This window comes from Nicotiana tabacum, chromosome 22, assembly GCF_000715075.1.
Source record: "Nicotiana tabacum cultivar K326 chromosome 22, ASM71507v2, whole genome shotgun sequence".
Lineage (NCBI taxonomy): Eukaryota > Viridiplantae > Streptophyta > Magnoliopsida > Solanales > Solanaceae > Nicotiana > Nicotiana tabacum.
This window is the reverse complement of record NC_134101.1, coordinates 24848412-24869756: the sequence shown is the minus strand read 5'-3', so window position 1 is coordinate 24869756 and position 21345 is coordinate 24848412. Positions and strand designations below refer to the sequence as shown.

General features: G+C 34.1%; 1 protein-coding gene and 1 long non-coding RNA gene across 5 annotated transcripts; both read right to left on the bottom strand.

Annotated features, from left to right (window-relative positions):
• Positions 1 to 5856: 5856 nt before the first annotated feature.
• On the bottom strand, positions 5857 to 11927 carry LOC107777192 (uncharacterized). 4 transcript variants are annotated; one of them, XR_001646136.2, is made up of 4 exons: positions 11791 to 11927; positions 8989 to 9743; positions 8269 to 8895; positions 5857 to 6371 (listed from the first exon to the last, which is right to left on the bottom strand). It is a non-coding gene; the product is annotated as an uncharacterized LOC107777192 (long non-coding RNA). The 4 variants fall into 4 exon arrangements; XR_012704871.1 differs by having other exon boundaries at positions 8269 to 9743; XR_012704872.1 differs by having other exon boundaries at positions 8269 to 9760; positions 11791 to 11926.
• A 1241-nt stretch (positions 11928 to 13168) lies between these two features.
• On the bottom strand, positions 13169 to 17614 carry LOC107777191 (geraniol 8-hydroxylase). The gene is made up of 2 exons (XM_075244574.1): positions 16601 to 17614; positions 13169 to 13992 (listed from the first exon to the last, which is right to left on the bottom strand). Exons 1-2 carry the CDS (start codon positions 17480 to 17482, stop codon positions 13369 to 13371), a joined length of 1506 nt encoding a protein of 501 aa, XP_075100675.1. The 5' UTR covers positions 17483 to 17614; the 3' UTR covers positions 13169 to 13368.
• Between the last annotated feature and the right edge of the window lie 3731 nt (positions 17615 to 21345).

Below are 21345 nucleotides of genomic sequence, written 5' to 3'. Positions count from 1 at the left end.
CAACTATCATGTGCGTCACCTCCAAATAGTTTGTATAACACCAATTCAGGGATTCATACCCTCAGAACCCAGTTTAAAAGTTTTACTTACCTCAAACTGTGTGGTTTTTTACTCCGCTATACCTTTGTCTCGTGAATTGGCCTACAAATGCCTCGAATCTAGCCACAATTACTTCGATTCAGTCAATAAAATTTATTGGAATTAATTCCATACGAAAATACTAATTTTCCAGCAAATTTCGAAATTTAGCTCAAACATTGCCCGTGGGGCCCACGTCTCGGAACCCGACAAAAGTTACAAAATATGAACGCTCATCCAACCACGAGTCCAACCATATAAATTTTACCAAATTCCGACATCAACTCGACCTCCAAATCCTCAATTAAACTCTATGAAAATTTCTACCATTTTCAACCCAATTCACTCATTTAGAGATAAAAATAGCAATGGATTCGAGTATTCGAGTATTTTAACTAAAATTGAGTTAAGAACACTTACCCTGTTGTTTGCCTGAAAAATATCCCAAAAATCGCCTCTTTCCGAGCTCCAATTCGTCAAAAATGGAAAATCAGATCTTAAACATTCTGTCCAGGTTTGCATTTGCGGAGAAAAAAACTTCGCATTTGCGAATGAACAGTACCCCCATGAACAGTGTTCGTAATTACGATAAATTGTTCGCAATTGCGAGTGAACAGTGTTTTCATAATTGCGATAAATTGTTCGCAATTGCGAATGAACAGTACCTCACTAGAAACCAGCAAACTCAAACTTCTCCGAAATGATCCGAAACCACCCTGAAACTCATCCGGAACCTCTCGGACACAAACCATATATGAATTTCAATTATAAAACATGCTACGGACCTGCTCGCCACTCAAAAAACTAAAAAGAGGTCGTCTTAAGCCGATATTGACCATGGTCAAACTCCTAAATTTCTTAACTTTACTAGTCTCTCAACCAATTATCCAAAAATACAACCAAACCCCTCGGAACCCGTCAAATCATACCAACAAGTCCTAAAATATCATATGAACTTAGTCGAAACTTCAAATTACATCAAACAACAATAAAAATACAAATCGCACTCCAATTCAAGCCTAATGAAAACTAACAATTTCCAACTTCTACCTTCAATGTTGAAACCTATCAAATCAAGTTCAATTGACCTCAAATTTTATACACAAGTTATAAATAACATAATGGAGGTATTCCAATTTTCAGAATCGGATTCCGGCCCCAATATCAAAAAGTCAACCCCCGGTCAAACTTTCCAAAAATTCAACTTTCGTCATTTCAAGCCTAATTCCACTATGGACCTCCAAATAATTTTTCGGACAGGCTCCTTAGTCCAAAATCACCATACGGAGCTATTGAAATCATTAGAATTCAAATCCGAGGTCGTTTAGACATAAGTCAACGTTCGGTCAACTTTTTTAACTTAAATTTTTAATTATGAGACTAAGTGTCTCATTTCACTCCGAAATCCTTCCGGAGCCGAACCAATTACTTCCGAAAGTTATATAACTGTAAAGCAAAAATTGAGCAGTAGATGGGGGAATGAGGCTGTAATACTCAAAACGACCGGTCGGGTCGTTACAGTTACGTCGTGTTTATGGAGGATCTCTTTGGCTGTTTCAGGTGAGGAGGCAACTATGGTAGTGACTGAACCAAGTTTAAGAGTCATGAGAGGGCCGTGGATTTTGGCAAGCTCTGCTAGTGATTGGTTGGGTCTTGAGCCTAGCTCTAGTAGTGAACTGATTATGGGGAGACCAGCGGGACCACATTACTAGAAATTCGGCAAAAACCGACCAAGGTCGACCGACCAACTTTGGTCGGTCAAAAAATCGACCAAAAAACTGACCAAAGTTGGTCGGTTTTTTAAAATATTTTTTTTTTAATTTTTTTTTACGAAACCGACCAACTTTAGTCAGTTTTCTTTGGCGCAAAAATGCGGGAAACTATTTTTGAGTCCCGCGAAATTATGTTTCAAGAAACCGACCAACTTTGGTCGGTTTTTTAATTAAAATAAATAAAAATTAATATTAAAAAAACCGAACAAAATTGGTCGGTTAATTCGGCCGGTCATTTAAAAAAACCGACCAACTTTGGTCGGTAATTTTACTTTTTAATAAAACCGACCAACTTTGGTCGGTTATTTTCGTGCGAAAATACAATTAAAGAGTATAAATCAAATAAAAGATAGTCTTAAAACAAAATGTACCAATGATCTAGTGGTAGAATAATATCCTGCCACATTACAGACCCCGGTTCGATTCCCAGATGGTGAATTTTTTTATTACACAATTAAAATACCGACCAACTTTGATCGGTTTTTTGTGCAATATTTTTTTTTTTGAATTTAATTGACCGATCAAAGTTGGTCGGTAATTTCCGACCAACTTTGGTCGGTATGCCTTTCCGACCACAAAAATACCGTCCATACGTAAATGGTCGCATTTTGGTCGGTTTTTGGTCATTACCGACCAACATTGGTCGGTTTTTACCGGATTTCTAGTAGTGCCAGGTGGTAGATTTCTGGATTTAGAATGGATTTAAGGTTTGAGGAAGAACCAGCAGAAAAGTGAGACGCAGAAGAGAAGGATATTGTGAAGTTCCATTTTTGTATCTTGAGGACAGATGCACAGAAATATAACTCCTTATATAGACTTACTAAAACCAGCTCCATCTTTTGAAAATGGGGCATGGAAAATGCCACTAGCTAGTATTACAATTTTATATTAAACTCTTTTTGCCATTTTGTTGTTTTACTTCTAACTTTTTAATAACATTGTACTATTTCTTTAAATCCATCGTGTGTGTTTTCTGTCTAACAAATCCTGAAAACAGACAATTAAAAAAACGTCATACCTTGTCCATTTCCATGACACTCGCGTATGACGTACCTCTTAGTGTGTGTGTATTTTTCTGGCTTCCAAAAAGAATGTTGTTATTTCTAAAATGCCAACCGTGGATTTGGCAATTTTTCTGTCTTCATTAGGGGATTCCGTGATTCTACTTATACCTGCCCCGTGCAAGTAGGCTGAGTGGTTTTAAAATGTGACAATATCTTTTCTTGTTCTCTCCTTTATTATACTCAAAACTTTTAATTTAAGCTAAACTCAGGCTATAATTACATTCTATATTCCGCATATAAGAATAAATAATACATTCTACTACTACTTACTTGTTTTAATCCTTTTTGGTGTTTTTCCTAGTAGTTGTCTTGCTGACCTTAGTGTTTCTTTATCTCCACTATTTATCCTGAAGCAATACAAACAAACAAAAAAATAGCTTAATCTTTGGGCAATGGCAGTTCACTGATCCGATAACCTCAAGATTTACACGGAGTACAAGAAGAAATTCTTTAACAAGTAGGCATGGAAATTCAGTGCAAAAATCATACATTGACAAATAAAACTCTTATACCTTCAAGCAGTTGTAAAAGAAACCATGAGACATGATCTAGCAGCACCCTTACCCCTACCACAAAAATCTCAAGACTTCGGTTTCACTGTTCCAAAGAACAGTAAAGTTTTCCCGCATCTATGACCAAATAATAGGCATAGTTGAATGGTAGTGTAGGCACGTAAATTTTAATAGAATTAAATTCATATAATGATTTGGACTATATTTAAACTCAAGATATATTAGTTTAAATAAATTTATTGTGCTAATATAATTGGATTAGCCATATAAGTCCAATATATATGGATTAATAAATAAGTCCAAATTCATTGGGCTAGCCCATTTAATTGGGCTACAAGTGATGAGCCCACTTCATTTAGCTTAAGATATCATCTTCCTAGAGGTCAAGTTTGGTGCCGCGTGTCAAATGGCATAGCACACCAAGTCAATTAAAAGATCCAATAGGATCATGCCGCGTATAAAAAATGATAAGGTGTCACGACCCAAAAATTCACTAGTCGTGATGGCACCTAACTCGACCCGCTAGGTAAGCCAACTAACAATCAATACAATCCAAATGAGATTTATAAGAAAACAGTGAAGAATTATCGGAACATTTATACAATAACGCAAGGACCGGTAGTACAAATTATGAGCTTCTAAGACTTAGAATTTACAACAAAAAAAAACCGGTACGAATAAATACGTCATATGTTTGAAGTTTACATAAATAGATTAGCAAAATCTAAAGCTACCAAGGACAAGTGGCAGCTATAGTCGGAACGCAGGTATATCTTCAATGCCAGCTCCCGCCATACACAGCGACTCTAGCTCCAAAATCTACACGCAAGGTGTAGAAGTATAGTACGAGTACAACCGACCCCATGTACCTACTAAGTATATTGTCTAACCTCGTTGAAGTAGTGGCGGGGATTTTTTTTTAGTTAAAAGATACTCACTGTTATAACATGTTCGGTAGACTAGCAATAGAAACAATTCTAGAACATAACAGATAAGAGTACAAGAAAACAACTATGCGAAGTAGTAAATGATTACTAGAAGAAATCACGGTAGTAAATTCCTAAGTTTCATGGTGTGAGAAATGTACTCAAGATATCAAATGGCACGGGAACACCCTTCGTGCATTTATCTTATCCTCACCAAATATATGAATGTAGGTCAAATCAATTGGCACGGCAACACCCTTCGTGCATTTATTTCTTTCTCACCAAGCATACGTATAACAATATCAACCAGGTAAAAGAAATGCCAATAACAATAACGATAAAGTAGGAGACACACAGGAAGCAATAACGAGCAACGCATTGTATATGGGAAACAATAATAGACTAGATAGAAGGCATAGAAGTAATGATAACATTTAAGATAGAGGAACATAAATTTTACTAGCTAACATGGTAGAAGACTTAGATGTAGATATAACAGCCATGAAGGAAAGCGTGATATTTATAAGCTAAACAAATAGAAGGCATGAGTAACTAACATGGTAGAAGGCTTATACAAAAGTGCAACAAATGAGAAACGACATGGATGTAGATATGAAAAACAAGAAAGAAAGCATGATATCTGCAAGTTAAGCAGATAGAAGTCATGGATAACACAACAACAATTGAGATAGAGGACAAAGACAAAACAACAACGACAAGTCACATAGAAAACATAGGTGCAATAGTAACAACTCAAGATAAAGGCATGGATGTATACACAAGGAAAAGATATTACCACATAATGCATGTCTCTCGTCCTCGTCTGCACGGAAACACCCTTTGTGCCATGAACACATGATAATATAAAAATATAGTAATGTAAATGAAATGGCACGACATCACCCTTCGTGCTTTTACTCTCATCCTCACATGATAATGTAAATAAAATAGCACGGCATCATCCTCGTGCTTTTACTCTCATTCTCACATGACAATGTAAATAAAATGGCACGCATCACCCTTCGTTCTTTTACTCTCATCCTCACATCCTCACATGACAATGTAAATAAAATGACATGGCATCACCTTTCGTGCTTTTACTCTCATCCTCACATGACAATGTAAATGAAATCATGATAATGTAAATGAAATGGAACGGCATCACCCTTCGTGCTTTTACTCTCATCCTCACATGATGATGTAAATGAAATGGCATGGCATCACCCTTCGTGCTTTACACTCTTTCTCACATGATAATGTATATACAATGGCACGACATCACCCTTCATGCTTTACACTCTTCCTCTCCAAGCACATGTATATTAATGACAAGCAAGGTAGGAAGCATGAATAACATCAAGGAGAGTGTTTAAGCAGATATTCCAAATGAACATCAATCACAACTTTCAAGCCAATAATAATTCAATAAACCTCAAGAACCTTATTGTGCAAGTATTTCAACAAGTCTAAAAAATTATCTTCAATTCAAGTATAGAATCCAATATCTCAAGAATAACGGTCATAGCGATGTATTAGTGATTAAGTGTCACGACCCAATGTAGGATCATGACCGACACTTGGGAGCAAGTGCCCCCAAGTAAGCCTTATCATTATTTTACAGAAAATTGGACAGAGTTTTCCCTAATTTAGGACTATCTAAAAGTTTTCCAGTCTCATAAACAAATAACAACCAACTCATATTCACCTAAATCAGTCACAATCTTCACCAACTAACCAAAAACGAGTCTTCACCAACATTACCAACCTTATCAACATAATAATACTAAACTCATCTCAAAAATACAGAAAGAAGTATAATACTAGTAACTAGTCCAATATAACGAATGAATGCTCATGACACTAATAAAAATGACTATGGAGCGACTCTAAGAGTTCATAAGAAAAGACAATAACAAATAAATAAACTCTTTGCCCACACGAACAAGTGCGAGGCTCACCAGGAACTATCAAATCGTGTACTCTAATTAACAAAATTCTCGCTCGCGTCAACTGCTGTCTCTGTAAAAATAAATAGCGGGGAGTGAGTCGCTAGCTCAGTGAGTAATAACACTTAACCACAACCATTTTTAATTGGGGACAAGTCAGAAAGCATGCATGTTTAATAATAATCAGAAACTATCATAAAAATAAAATGCCCTCTCAAAAACGGTTAATATAACCAGTCTATTCATGTACTTCCTGTGACAGAAATCAATTTAACAAATCGATAATAAACATGGTAGACACTGTCTCATAGCAAATCTTTATGTTTGGGAGGTTTTCAAGAAAAGATCATGTAATCTGTATCACTGTGTGGATCCCTTCGTAAAATGAGTCAAATATAACTTGTAGGTCCATACTAGAGGGAAAACTGTAACTGTATGCTAGTTCTACCTTCGCACTAGCGAGGGTTATAACTGTAATCGGTAATCTGTAAATACAAGGTGCACCGGGTCTAACGAACCCGCCGTTAGCTACGGGATCCTTCAAAGTCTCCCCCCATTTATACTTTTCTCTTGTAACCATTAAATATTCATAAGAAAGCATTTTCAAAATAATAAAGGGCATATTAATTCTTGTCAAATCATGTAAATCCATTTCAGTAATGGTAACCATATCTCAAGTAACATTAAAACATGTTTAATAACAGTGCGAACATTTTAAATAACGATAAACATCTCCAGTGAACTATTCAGTACCATATCAAGTAAAGGACTTGTCCCACATGCAATTTCAAACATTCGGTAACACATTTATTTTCAAAATAACGCATAAACCATGCAGGTTATGAAAACACAATTGTGGTAAGATCGCTACTCATAATACTCGTGTCATATACCAAACCCGTCACCTCGAGCGAACCGCACAGCTTCCTACGATCAATCTATAATCACGTCATATCAATCTCGTGTCAATTATCTAGTTTAAACTAATTCATAACTATTTTAAAATATATATTAACCCTCAGAGGTTCATGTTTGACCATAATTTGCTGAATTGTATATACCCATACTATGAGTAATTTAACTAGTCCATAATCAATAACTTTTTAGCGTATTCATGTAATATATTCGCTTAATTCATGAAAAGGCTTATGGATTTCTCTCAGTTCCCTAACCTCCTCTTCTAACTCAGAATCAAATTTCACATTATATTTACTTAGTCTTGCGAGGAATCATGTATATAAATTACTATTGTTTCAGAAAGAAAGAAAATATATGTAATTACATGGGCCTTTTCGCTCAGACTAAAGATTATATGCCAATGGTTTGAATGGAAACAATATTTTGCACGAGGCAACACCAGAAAACTTTTTCCCCTTTTCGTTTTTTTTTCGTTGTGCGTTAGCCAAAAGGGGATTTCCTCTTATTTTTCAACCCCTTTTTGCTTCTGTTTGTCTTAGCCGCAAGCTTGTTGCGTTCCCCTTTTACCCTTTTCTTTTAGTTCCAGTGGGCTTTGCCCCTTCTTTTAATTTGACTAGGTTTCTTTTTTTTGTTTTGTTTTATTAGTTTGTTCCCCTTTTTTTTTCTTCTTCTTTTTTTTCCTTTCTTTGGACTTTAATTATTTTCTAAATGTCTAATATGTTCTCACTTAAAATATTGGGGTATTACATTAAGCATAGTGATGACCGAATTTAACACATCAATAGTTTCATGAAAATTCGTCAAATTTTAATCAAGTTATAATAAGCCAAATCTTAGTTTCTAGTATGTAATTTTACATTCTTAGTAGTCTAGAAGTCAAGTAAGACATGAAACAAGAAGGTCACGTAATTCTACAAGGCACAATTAATCATATAATTTACCCTGAGCATGCATATACGTTCGTCACCTCATATATGCATCACCCACGCATGTAGAAAATAATGGCAATTAGTAGAAAAAATTTCTCCAACAAAGTTAGGCAAGACACTTACCTCAAACAAGCCCAATTGATACACTAGAAGCGTCATCCCGCTCAGATCATCCTCTAAACGGCTTGAAACTAGCCAAAAGCAACTCAAAATCATCAAATAATATCGTAGGAAGCAAACCCAATTGATAAAGATCGAATCTTTACACATTTACTCAAAGTCAACCAAAAAGTCAAATCCGAGCTCGCACCTCGAAACCCGACAAAACTCATAAAATCTGACAATCCATTCAATTACGAGTCCAACCATACTAATTTCACTCAATTCCGACTCCCAATCGATACTCAAAACTCAAATATTCACTTTAGGAAAGTTTAGACAAAAACCCCAACTTCTCTTTTGAAATTATCAATCAAATGCCAAAATCGAAGATGGAATCATAGAATATAATCAAAACAGAGTAGAAAACACTTACCCCAATCCATGTGATAAAAATTCTCTCCAAAATCGCTCAAATCCGAGTTCCAAAACCATGTGACAAAAAGTGACTAAATTCCGGAATAAGTAAAAAATGCAGCAGTTATTATAGCTCGAATCAGATCCAAGATGACTCCAAAACTCATATTGATAAGCCCAACATAATCCTTGCGAGATTACGCCCAAATAGCCTTTTGAATCACTCAATTTGGCCTTAAAATGAGAAAGATAGGGGTTATTTTGAAGTTTTAAAGGAAATCTGAAAATTTAAGAGACAAAAATGACATTTTTGTAATTATTTTATACCAGAAAATCAGCAATAAAAGAATTTTCGTTTTAGCACCCAAAACTCATTCGGAACCTCCTGTATACAAACCATATATGTATTTCAATCATAAAACACGCTACGAACTTGCTCGCTCACTCAAAACACCAAAAAGATACTCAAAATACCAAAAAGATGTCGTCTTGACCCGATATTGACCATGGTCAAACTCCAAATCCTAAACTTAACTAGTTTCTCAACCAATGATCCAAAATATACACGAGCCCTCGGGACCCCATTCAATCATACCAACAAGTCCTAAAATACGATACAAACTTATTCGAAGCTTCAAATCACATCAAACAACATAAAAACCACGAATCACACCTCAAATCAAACTTAATGAACTTTCAACTTTCAAAACTCGTGCCGAACCATATCAAATCAACTCAGAATGACCTCAAATTTTGCACACAAGTTTCAAATGACATAACGAAGTTATTCCAACTCTCGGAACCAAAATCCGAACCCGATATTACCAAAGTCAACTTCCGTTCAAACTTATGAACATTCCAAAATTTCAAATTGCCAACTTTCGCCAATTAACGTTAGAACCTTCAAGAAACATCCAAATGCAAATCCTGGCATACGCCCAAGTCCAAAATCACCATACGGACCTAACGAAACCATCAAAACTCCGATCCGAGGTCAAATACACAAAAGTCAAACTTGATCAATTCTTTCAATTTAAAGCTTTCTAATTGAGAATTGTTCTTCCAAATCAACTTTGGATCACCTGAAAACCAAAACCGACTATTCACAAAAGTCATAATGTATCATATGAAGCAACTCAAGGCCTCAAACAACTGAATGCAATGAAAATGCTCAAAATGACCGGTTGAGTTGTTACACAAGGCATGCCAAGTCAATTTAAAAGGCTAATGAAACTGTGCCACATCTGCAAATGACATGTTCTGACCAATCTAACGCGGCCTTGTTGCGCTTCAATTTGATTGTTCGGAAAGAGTTTGTTCTCATCAACAATTTTTCTCTCCTACAACTATAAATAGGGGTCTTCATATCTCAAAAAAGAGATTAGAAATTATAACAAGAAGCAAAAGAAAGTTCGTGGATCAAACGCCGCAAATATCTCTATAAGCTTCAAGTTTCAAGCAATCAAGATCAAGTTCAAGTTCAAGTTCAAGCTCAAGAACGAAGAACAAATTAAGGTTCAAAGAGTACGAGTTCAAATTCGTGCTAGTTGAATTCAAGATCATCGTTCGTGGAAACAAGCATAAATTCAAGATCAAGCTCAAAAATCCTTGAATTTATATTAGAAAAGAAGAATTAGAGAAATCATAGAGATTGTACACTCATATTACTTAAAATAAAATAATACGATTGTTGCAATATTTTCTGGTCTCGATTATTTTTTTGTTGCAATTTTATTGTCTACGCCTAGAAATTAGCATATGCTAGGAACTATTAAAAGGTCTCTTCGAGTTTCACCATATTCATCATTTGTTTAATTTTCTTCTTAATTTCTTCTTGGGCTTTCCTTTTTTTATTATAGCATGATCCCTGGATGGCAGTGAAGACAGAAATAGAACCTGTTCATAGTTATCTTTACATAAATGTCCGTCACTTATTGTCACACCTTCTTTTTTCGAAGGGAGTAGGGGAGTTTTTCCAATTAAAGTGACAATATTCGAAATGAGATTATTTATTTGATCAGAGTCGCCACTTGGAATAATTTATGGTGTCCCAAGTCACCGGTTTATTTTAAATCACGAATCAAGGAAATTGACTTTTATTTATGGTCCACAAACACAGAAGACCGGGTAAGGAATTCTGTTAACCCGAGAGAAGGTGTTAGGCATTCCCGAGTTCCGTGGTTTTAGCACGATCACTCAACTATTAATAATTGGCCTAATTATCTGAATTATTGCATGTTTTAGAACCTTTTGTGCATTATCGCTTTTAATATTTATGAAATTTATTTAAATAAGTCGTGATGTCGCGCACCTATTGTTTTAGAAATCGTAACCGCGTCACGCGAATGTGTACATAATCACGATGATTTGATTTGGTTAGGAGTGTGCTTAAAGCCATCTAGCGTATTGATAAACTGTTTCCCTATATTTGAGACTAATTGTAAAGGCCCGGTGTGCTTGTGAATACAAATGAAGATATTAGAAGCAATTTTTGAACAATCAATACTAACGAACTCCTGCAAGTTGTCCGTTGGCCCATTTAGCCAATTATTCACTTTGCCCAACTGTCCTCAACATTGAATCATCATTTTAAAGCCCAAATTTCCAAGGTAATATCAAACCCCAATTCTGGTTCCTTGTAACCTACTATCCACTAATTGTAAGGGTTCAAAACTCATTTCTTAATCCCAAGACTTAATTTAGTTAGCTCAACCAAACAAACTTAATATTCATTAACTCACAATGAAAATTAACAGAATGTAAGGCAGTAGCCCAAACTCAATTAGCAAGTTAATACTAAAAAATGAACGTATATTAAAGCTAACAACATCTAGCAGCCACCAAAATAATGACCAACGAAAATATGGTAGAGCTTATTAAATCAAATCTCATCACTCAAATTCATTTGAGCTAGTTAAGCAAACTTACTGTCCATATTAAAATCAAACTATTACACCAATGTAACAATTGTATAAAAAAAAATATGATTTAATTCCAAGCATCAAATGATGAACCGATCCAAATAAGGACAAGCTAACACCGAAGAACAACAATTCACTAAAATCATTCACTATATTGGAGAGATAAAATCTGAAAATACAGATGTGAGAGAACAAAATAAAAACGTACCTAAAGCAGTAAAACATCACTAAGGACGAAGCAAAGGTCGGGAAATAGACGATGAATTTCAAGCTCCCGGCAGCGAACAACAGCAAACGACAAATAATCCCAACTAGCTCCGATTTAAAGCCCAGAAATAAAGGAGGACTTGGTTTTGAATCAGCAGAAATAGTTACGGTTTCATTTTATTGTTTTGACTGTAAACCAATCTCAGATTCCATTGCTTTTCTTCTTCTTCTTCTTCTCAGAACTCCTCTTGCGTTTTTTAGATCCCAAATTTTGTTTTGAATTTTTGTTTTTGCTGCTATTATGCGTGAATGCAGTGAGTGGGGATCAGTGTAGATGAAGGTGAGAGAATTGGGGATTGATCGCGGCGGCTGACTTGGGTGTTGAAGAAATGGGAAGGCTGCTAGTTTTTTTTTTCAAAATGGGGAGGGTTGATGGATAGGGGAACTAGGCTGTATTTTAGAGATGAAGAGGGGATATTGGGCCGGCGGGTAGTGGGTTGGGGCGAATGGAAAGAAAATGAGCCACCAGAAGTACCTGGCCAAAAGCTGTAATGAGACCCCATAGCCTTTTTTTTTCTTTCTTTGTATTTTGCAAAACTAATCAATTTATTTAACACTCCTAATTTTAATTAATTTGCAAAATTAACCTAATGACCTATTTTTCTACAATTAACTAATTCATTTAGCTAACCAATGCATGTAGAGTTACTAATGTATTTTTTGGTATTTTAGTATTTTACAAATGCAATTGATTATGCAATTAAAATCTAAAAAATGTAAAAATTAAAAATATTTTTGTATTTTCTTTAGGATTTTAAATGCAACTTAAAAATGCATCAAATATGAATACGTACAAAGCAAACTAAGAAAAAATATAGAAAAATAATTTAAAGCTATTTTTTGAATTTTTTAGAAGTAATTTTATATTAGGGCAAAAATTAGGTGCTCACACTTATGAGCCTTATAGTAATAATTGGTCTTCAGCCCACAAAAAGGGATGTATACAGTCTTTATTGTGGGCCTTAAGTTGGGATTGAGTTCAGGTTTCTCTGAGCCCAAGGCAGCAGAACCATCACTTTCTTTACGAGTCAATTCTTTGCAATAGAGTAACATTTTTTTTGTATTTTTGTTTTTTTCTTTATGAAATGCTAGTTCGGAAGATATTTACTATATTATAATAGTAAGTAGTAGAGTGGACATAAAGTTGATAATGTAAAGGTAATATGGGGTGAAAGCACTATGGAGTTTGAATCAAGGAACACAAGGAATGAAGTAGAAATTATTTAAACAAGAAAGCGAATATATGGTGAAAGTAAAATAGAACTTCTAAGCATATGGTAGAATTCAATATTATCCCTAATCGGACACAAATCAAAGTTGCAATTGGTACTCACCTAATGAGTAGCCATAAAAATATTAATCAAGATGTTGAAGTTCGTTATTAGTTTCAAGTTTCTCCTCTCCAATTAACACTCAAACCTTACCCATAATACTTCTCACAATCAAATAGCTCAAAGAAACAGTCCCATAAGGTTATTAAAAAATAATAATAAAGAAATGGCAAATCACATTATATAGACTAAACAATGACCTTGTTTTCTTCCATAATAGGAATGGCAACAAGAGGAACAGCCTTCCTCAAGCTAACTCCAAACTGTTCGTCCATGTTCAATTTCTCTGGTGCCATTCCATCAGGTAGCTTCCAACTAAATGGTTGAATAATAGAAGCCAACATCAAATTCACCATCCTTATAGCAAGTGGCATCCCAGGGCAAATTCTTCGGCCGGCGCCAAACGGTATAAACTCAAAGTCCCTACCTTTGTAATCCACACTAGACTTTATGAATCTTTCAGGCATAAACTCCAGTGGCTTATCCCAGGATTTTGGATCTCTTCCAATTGCCCAAGCATTCACGAGAACTTGAGTGTTCTTAGGCACAGTGTAGCCCAACACTTGTATATCATTTTGGGCTTTGTGTGGCAAGAGTAATGAAACTGCCGGATGAAGTCTCATTGCTTCTTTTACAACTGCTTGAAGGTATGGAAGTTTCTCAATGTCTGATTCTTTCACTGGTCTTTCTGTGCCTATTTGTTGAAGTATTTCTTCTCTTACTTTGTTAAGTACTTGAGGTTTTCGAAGAAGTTCTGCCATTGCCCATTCTGTTGTTATAGCAGATGTGTCACTTCCAGCAATGAATAAATCCTGTCGTCAAGTCATGGCACACACTTAACTTATTAACATCATATATTGTATTATGTTCTGTCTAGCACAAGTATTTGTATTTAATAAAGAAGGTTGTTTAATACAACTTGATGCGTTTAAAATATTTGTTATCTACAAGTTGAGGTCTCCATTTAAGAACCTGTAAAGTTAAGGCATCATCATTAAAAATGTGCTGTACAAATTAGGTACTTAGCCCCAAAATGAAATGGAGAAGAACATAATCTGGTCCACCTAAATATTTATGAAGATTTTTTTTTTAATTTAAAAAGTTATTCGCCGCCAAGGATACTTGATCACGTGTTTATTACAACTTATGTCGCACGGTATTATTTACTTTTCTAAATATGAAATATCTATTTCTTAAAATTTTCCCTTATTTAATGGAGTGGAGGGAAGGGAAATTCCTGGACATACTACTAATTCTTTTGTTCACAATTGCTCGACCGAAAGCAAAATTATTTTGTAAAAGGATAAACAAAATGTAGCACTTTAGTCACAGATGATGGTGCTATAAGAAATAATTTATATACCGTACTTTCTTGAATTGTTGAAAAATTAATTATATGCATTAGAAATAATCAGGTAATTCTTGAACTGTTGAAAACTAGTAATTTCCTTAGTGATATAAGTTATATGTATTGACGTTTGTAAATTTATTTTTATTTTATTAGTCTAGTTTAATTTATGAAAGTAAATTAATTTACATTTTTACTAGATAATAGTTAGAGATTTACTAGTACGTCACACGTGATCTCTTTTCCAAGTTATTATTTTCTCTAGTGTTTCGTAAGAAAGAAGCTCAGTGTACTTATTTTTCAGCTCTGACGACTATGTATGCTAAAAAATTGATGAATTTGAAATTGCTTATGTATTATTGCACTTATTTTTCAACTTTGACTGTTTTGATATACTTATTCCGTCTCATTTGATGCGAAAGTTTTGATGCCAGCATTTCAGAGATTTTATATATATATATATATATATATATATATATAATGGTAAGTTTCAACTTTATACTCCACCTAAATGCACTCAAGTCATATTATTAAGAATACATAAAAATAAAATAAATATATTTATATAAAGAGAAAGATATTTTTTTGGGCTAAAAAGGAGAGATATGTTATTTGTTTAGAACCGATTATGAATGCGGGTCACCTAAATAGGATACAAAAGCAATGATTTGAGGAATCTAGGAGACTTGGAGCCCAGCTGGATGACAACTACTTACTAGACCAATAAGAGCTCGTTTGGTTTGATGTTTTAGATAATATAATCATGATATAAAAAATAGTATTGATTTTTTTACATGATTGATTTATATTTTAAATCCATTATAGCTAACTCCTTTTTAATTTAATACACCAATTGATGTATTATTTTATACCTACTATATAGTGGATGACAATGCATGAATTAGTTAATATGTTTTAAATATCAAAAGATAGAATTAGTCTTTATCTTTTCCACAAATCGATCATCAACACCATTTCAATTATTATGTTTAAAAAGATTCATATATTTAAATTTTACCCTATATATTCCCTTCCTAATATAAAGATTCAAACACTCGATAAAAAAAAATATCTACATTTCAATCGTTGCATAATTAATTTTTGCGTTACTTATCACTACATAACTTGTTTCTGATCAATCTCTACGGAGTGATAACTTCATGATCTACGCCCACGTTAACTTAAAATATTTTATTCCTTCTATTTTAATTTATGCAAATATATTTGATTCGACTCGAAATTTAAGAAAGAAATAAAAAAATTTAAATTTGATTTTTAGCACTTCTGATCTAAAGCATGTCATCATGGTAAAACTGTAAGTTTAAATTAAATTATTTTTAAATTTATAAAGAAATCACTCTTTTGTAAACTGATTGAAAAGAAAATAGGTTTGCATAAGCTGAAACGTAGGCTATACCAAATAGAGTAAAAAGGAAATTTACGATTATATGTTCGAACAATATATTGTCTAGTTTAAGTTATACATTCTTTGTGTAAACGAATTTGACGTTTGATAATATTTTCCCCTCGCACCCAAAATCAACACAAAAATAAATAATATTGTTTGAGTTTAAGTTATACATTCTTAGTGTAAAGAATTTTTACACCAGATTATATTTACCTGATGTAATAGATAATTTGTCTTATTTTTCAGATTATAAGTCCTACATTTAAATAAGGCTTACCTATAAATATCCGACTAACTTAGTGGTATAAAAAACTATGATTGTATATATTTTCGTTACTTCAAAAAGAATGAACTTATTACTATTTGAAAAATCAAACAGGATGTTATTTGACCATATCTGTTTTTGAAATAATTTTTAAATTTTTTGAATTGCTAGTTGTTATGGCTTATAATACTTTTTTATTTAATTTTTAAATATATAGATTCTAAAAAAAACTTAAAGAATTTATATCGAAAATTAGTCAATTTGACTCTCGGACTCCGAAAAGGTTCAACTTAATTGAAAAATAGGAAGTATAATTTAAACTGCTAAGTATTTCATTTGAATATAAGGTGAATTTCAAATAAAATTTAAAAGGAAAAAAGAAAAAGAAGAAGCACTTACCACCATAAGAGGCTTGATCTCTGTGCCAAATCCAGTCACATCAGCTTCTTCAAATTGATCAAGTAGTACGTCCAAGAAATCACCTGTCTTCAGCACCCCTTTGGCTCTAGCTTCTACTCTCTTCTGAATTACTTGGTCAAATATTTCATGCAACCTTAAATATGCTGGCTGTATACGACGCTTCACTCCTTGCAAATCAAACCGCTTTAAAACCGGGAAATAATCAGACAAGTTAGGTACCCCAGCATCCTCCATAATTGTCCAAACTAATTCCTTGAATTCATGAGCTGTCTTGAATTCAGGGTCCACCATGTCAATGGAGAAAACGGTATTCGATATTAAATTCAACGTCGTTGCAAAAGCAACACGTCCTATGTCAACAGCTGCACCCCTTTGACTTTGCTGCCTTATGTGACTCACTAGTTGTGCAGCCTTTTGGTGACGGAGTTCTTGGAGCGAATCGAGTCTTTGGTTAGTGAACATCTGCGTGCTAAGAAATCTTCTCTTTTTCTTCCACAAGTGATCGCCGTTGACCCATGCTAGGGTTGCTTCTGGGTTCGGCTGGGCAGCAACAGCAACGGGAACAATGCGTGCTGAGAATGTTTCGTCGTGTTTATGGAGGATCTCTTTGGCTATGTCGGCCGAGGAGGCTACTATGGTTGTGACTGAGCCGAGCTTTAGAGTCATGAGAGGGCCATGTATTTTGGCTAGCTCGGCTAATGATCGGTTTGGTTTAGAACCTAGCTTTAGCAGTGACCCAATTATTGGGAGACCAGTAGGACCAGGTGGTAGCTTTCTCGCCTTAGAATGGAGATATGGTTTGATAATGAACCATAAAAGAGAGATGAAGAAGAGAAAGATGGAAAGGATGGGAAGTTCCATTTTTGTATGTTGGGATAGATGATGCAACGATATAAAACTCCTTATATAGACTTAAAAAAAGGTTCCATTTTATGGAAAATGCTACCCCGTACAATTTATTGTTGGAAATGTTCCTTTTTGTGTGTATGTTGGGACAGATGCAAAGATATATCACTCCTTATATAGACTTACAGGTTGTTTGCATGGTTGTTACCGGTTGCTATTGTTATTTTAAATATAATATTTGTTTTGATTGTTACTTAAATTTTATTGTATCGTATCGTTAAATCCGTCATTACGTAATGACGAAATGTGTTACTTTATGGAACGACCGATTTGGTGTGGTCGCATCGTTTCCATATTTTTTTCTCTCATCTTGCCCTTCTTTATTATTAAATAATCATATTTTAATTTATTTTTTACCTTACCTTTTTATATAATAATTTCACCCCGTACCTTACTTTTTCTTTATAATATTTCAAGTTTATTCTTTACATTATTTGTGCATGATATTATGAAACGATGACACACAATATAATTTATTCAAATATTATATATATCAAAATGATATAGTACACAATAATAATACAATACTATACGATTAGACTTAAAACGAGGCTCCATCAAACGGAAAATGACATAAGTAAAATGCTAGTACCCCGATTTATTATTGGAAATATTCCAGTTGGCATACAGAGAAAGTGAACTATTTGTTGCCATAAAATATGAAAAGATACCTTGTTTTATATAAATACAACACACAGAGAGAAAGAGTCATAAAACGTACGTGTGCGCACGACGATTGCTCGGTAGTTGACAATACGTTTCTCCAACTCATTTTGAATTATCAAACTAGAATCCTATTTGTCAATTGCCACAAGATATATTCAAAAATATATGTAAATATATTTCTCTTATCATTAACACTCTAAGAAAGTTAATAAAATTTTGCCTAAATGTTTTCCTATTCGTTCGACCTTTTTTGTAGATAAAACAATTCTGCCTATACTAAATTTTCGTCCCTACGTTCAACTCCCTATGTTGGAGTATTAAATGTGTTTATTTTGTAGTTAATACCCTTTAGGTTTAGGAGATCTTTTTGGTTAAATTCTTTTGCCTTATATCTCACACACAATTTTCTTTTTGGTTAGCCGTCTTTATTATTTGGTAAAATTACCTAATCGCAATATGTAAATATACTTAGTAAAAGTTATATTCGAGTATAAAATAAAAAGTTTAAATTTTGTAAATTGATGAATATTGATCCTATATATAGCTAACTCAATAAAGGGAGAAATTGTACTCTATAAAATTCCCCAATCATCATTCAATATATTCAAATTAAACTTAGTTCAAGTTCTATATAATCAACTTTTCAATTTTAGCAAGAATACATAGCTTTTGAAGATCTAAGAGCTTTCCTAAAAAAATTTAAAAGCTATTTTCAAGTTCATTTTAATAGAAAGAAGACAATTTTTTTTTTCTTGCGAGCACAATACATATTGTTATATTTCTTTAATCAATAAAAGTATATATAAAAACTATTATAAAATCACAAAGATTCAGAGCGAAATATTAATAAACCCTTTTTACCCTTAAAAATAAATTTCAAATAGGATAAAATTGACATTTAATTATTTTTCCTAATATTTATAACTTTGAAATCAATTATAATATTATGATAAAAGTATTAACTAAATTGTCCATTTTTATTTATTACTACATTACGAATCATAATATACATGGTTACTAAGACAAAAACAATATTCATAAGATATTCTAATTTCAAATTACTAATAAGTTTTTTTTGTATACGTTAATTTAATTTGTTACTTAAATAAATATTATTAGAAAAGATCATGAATAAATGAATAAAATTCTTTATATGTGTGTCAATATCATGATCAATATTTATCATTTTGAAGAAGTCAAATTTTTACTTAATATTTTTTTGTGACTAAAACCATGCTTTGAATGTTATTTGATAGTTCATGCTCTCAAGATTTTGAGGCATTATCTTTATGGAGTGTCATGTGAGGTTTAGCCCTCATTATCTTGGTAGCTCGCTATAATGTTTATTAAATCATGGGAGATAGGTATTAAGCTCATTAAATACAAAGAGATGTGCCTCCTTTTAAGTGTCAGAAGCCGTTCGAGAACTTATCCCCACGCGCACGGCACCGTGCGCACGACGGACTACCGTTTCGCTGCCAAAAGCCAACAGGTGTTACGAGCAATGCCAGCACCAGGCACAACCCACAAAAACACAAATATCTCTCTACTCCGATGTTGTATCGACGAACGGGTTAATGCTTTGGAAACTAGACTCGTAGACCTTCAATTTGGTATGTGTATCATCCCTTAATTCCAAGTATATTAGGAGGAGACAAAGAAAGTCGGGAGTACAAAACCGTCCCATGGACGTACCATTAGAAGGGAAAAGCCAAAATGACTATGCCGCTGCCCATGGTAAGTAAGGCAAGTCCATGCCCTGGGAAAACCATCCCGAATATATATAATCATCTACGCTCACTGAGGGTGTGTACATACTCCGGAGGGGCTCCTTCAACCCAAGCGTGATATAAAGCCTTTATGGCCTACTGCAGGCGGGCAGTCCCGATCCGTATAATAATAAAGCCTATAAGGGCTGCTGCAGGCGGGCAACCCCGCTCCATTAAATAGTAAAGCCTATAAGGCCTGCTGCAAGCGGGCATCCCCGATCCATATAATAATAATATATAAAGTCATTATAGCCTGCTGCAGGCGGGCAGTCCCGATCCATTTAATGATAATATATATATAAAGCCAATATGGCATGCTGCGGCGCGCAGCTCGATCCCATAAATATCCTCACAATGGACAAATATAACTAAGTGTGAAATGTATATTTTATATTTTTGTTCTTGAAACAATTAATTCAACAGCAACATGACCCCATGGGTCCCAAAAATATTGGCATGTAGCCTAAACATGATCTCTAATAAAAGCCTCAACTCAATTTTTTTAACACGTGGAAAATATTCGGATAATAACATGATTTTTTAATTTTTACAACTTCACAGGATTTATTCAAGTCACAATTTCTATGGTGCACGTCCACACGCTCATCAACTATCGTGTGCATCACCTCCAAATAGTTTGTATAACACCAATTCGGGGATTCATACCCTCAGAACCAAGTTTAGAAGTGTTACTTACCTCAAACCGTGTAATTTCTTATTCCTCTATGCCTTTGCCTCGTGAATTGGCCTCCAAATGCCTCGAATATAGCCACAATTAATTCGATTCAGTCAATAAAATTTATTGAAATTAATTCCATAAGAAAATACTAATTTTCCAGCAAAATCCGAAATTTAGCTCAAAAATCGTCTGTGGGGCATACGTCTCGGAACTCGACAAAAATTATAAAATATGAACGCTCGTCCAACCACGAGTCCAACCATACAAATTTTATCAAATTCCGACATCAACTCGACCTCCAAATCCTCAGTTAAAGTCTATAAAAATTTCTACCATTTTCAACCCAATTCACTGATTTAGGGATAAAAACAACAATGGATTCAGATATTTTAACCAAAATTGAGTTAAGAATATTTATCCCGTTGTTTTCAGATCTTAAACATTATGTCCAGGTTCGCATTTGCGGACAAAAACTTCGCATTTGGGAAGAACAGTTCCCCCCATGAACAATATTCACAATTATGACAAATTGTTCGCAATTGCGAGTGAACAGTATTTTCGCAATTGCGAAAATGGTTCGCAATTGTGAATGAACAGTACCTCACCAGAAACCAACAAACTTAAACTTCTCCGAAATGATCCGAAACCACCCTGAAACTCATCCGAAACCTCTCGGACACAAACCATATATGAATTTCAATCAT

Excerpts from the sequence above, each read along its gene's own strand:
- LOC107777191 (XM_075244574.1), bottom strand. The coding sequence starts at position 17,482 with ATGGAACTTCCCATCCTTTCCATCTTTCTCTTCTTCATCTCTCTTTTA. Across the intron at positions 13,993-16,600 it reads AGATCAAGCCTCTTATGGTG|GATTTATTCATTGCTGGAAG; the intron begins GTAAGTGCTTCT and ends ACTTGACGACAG.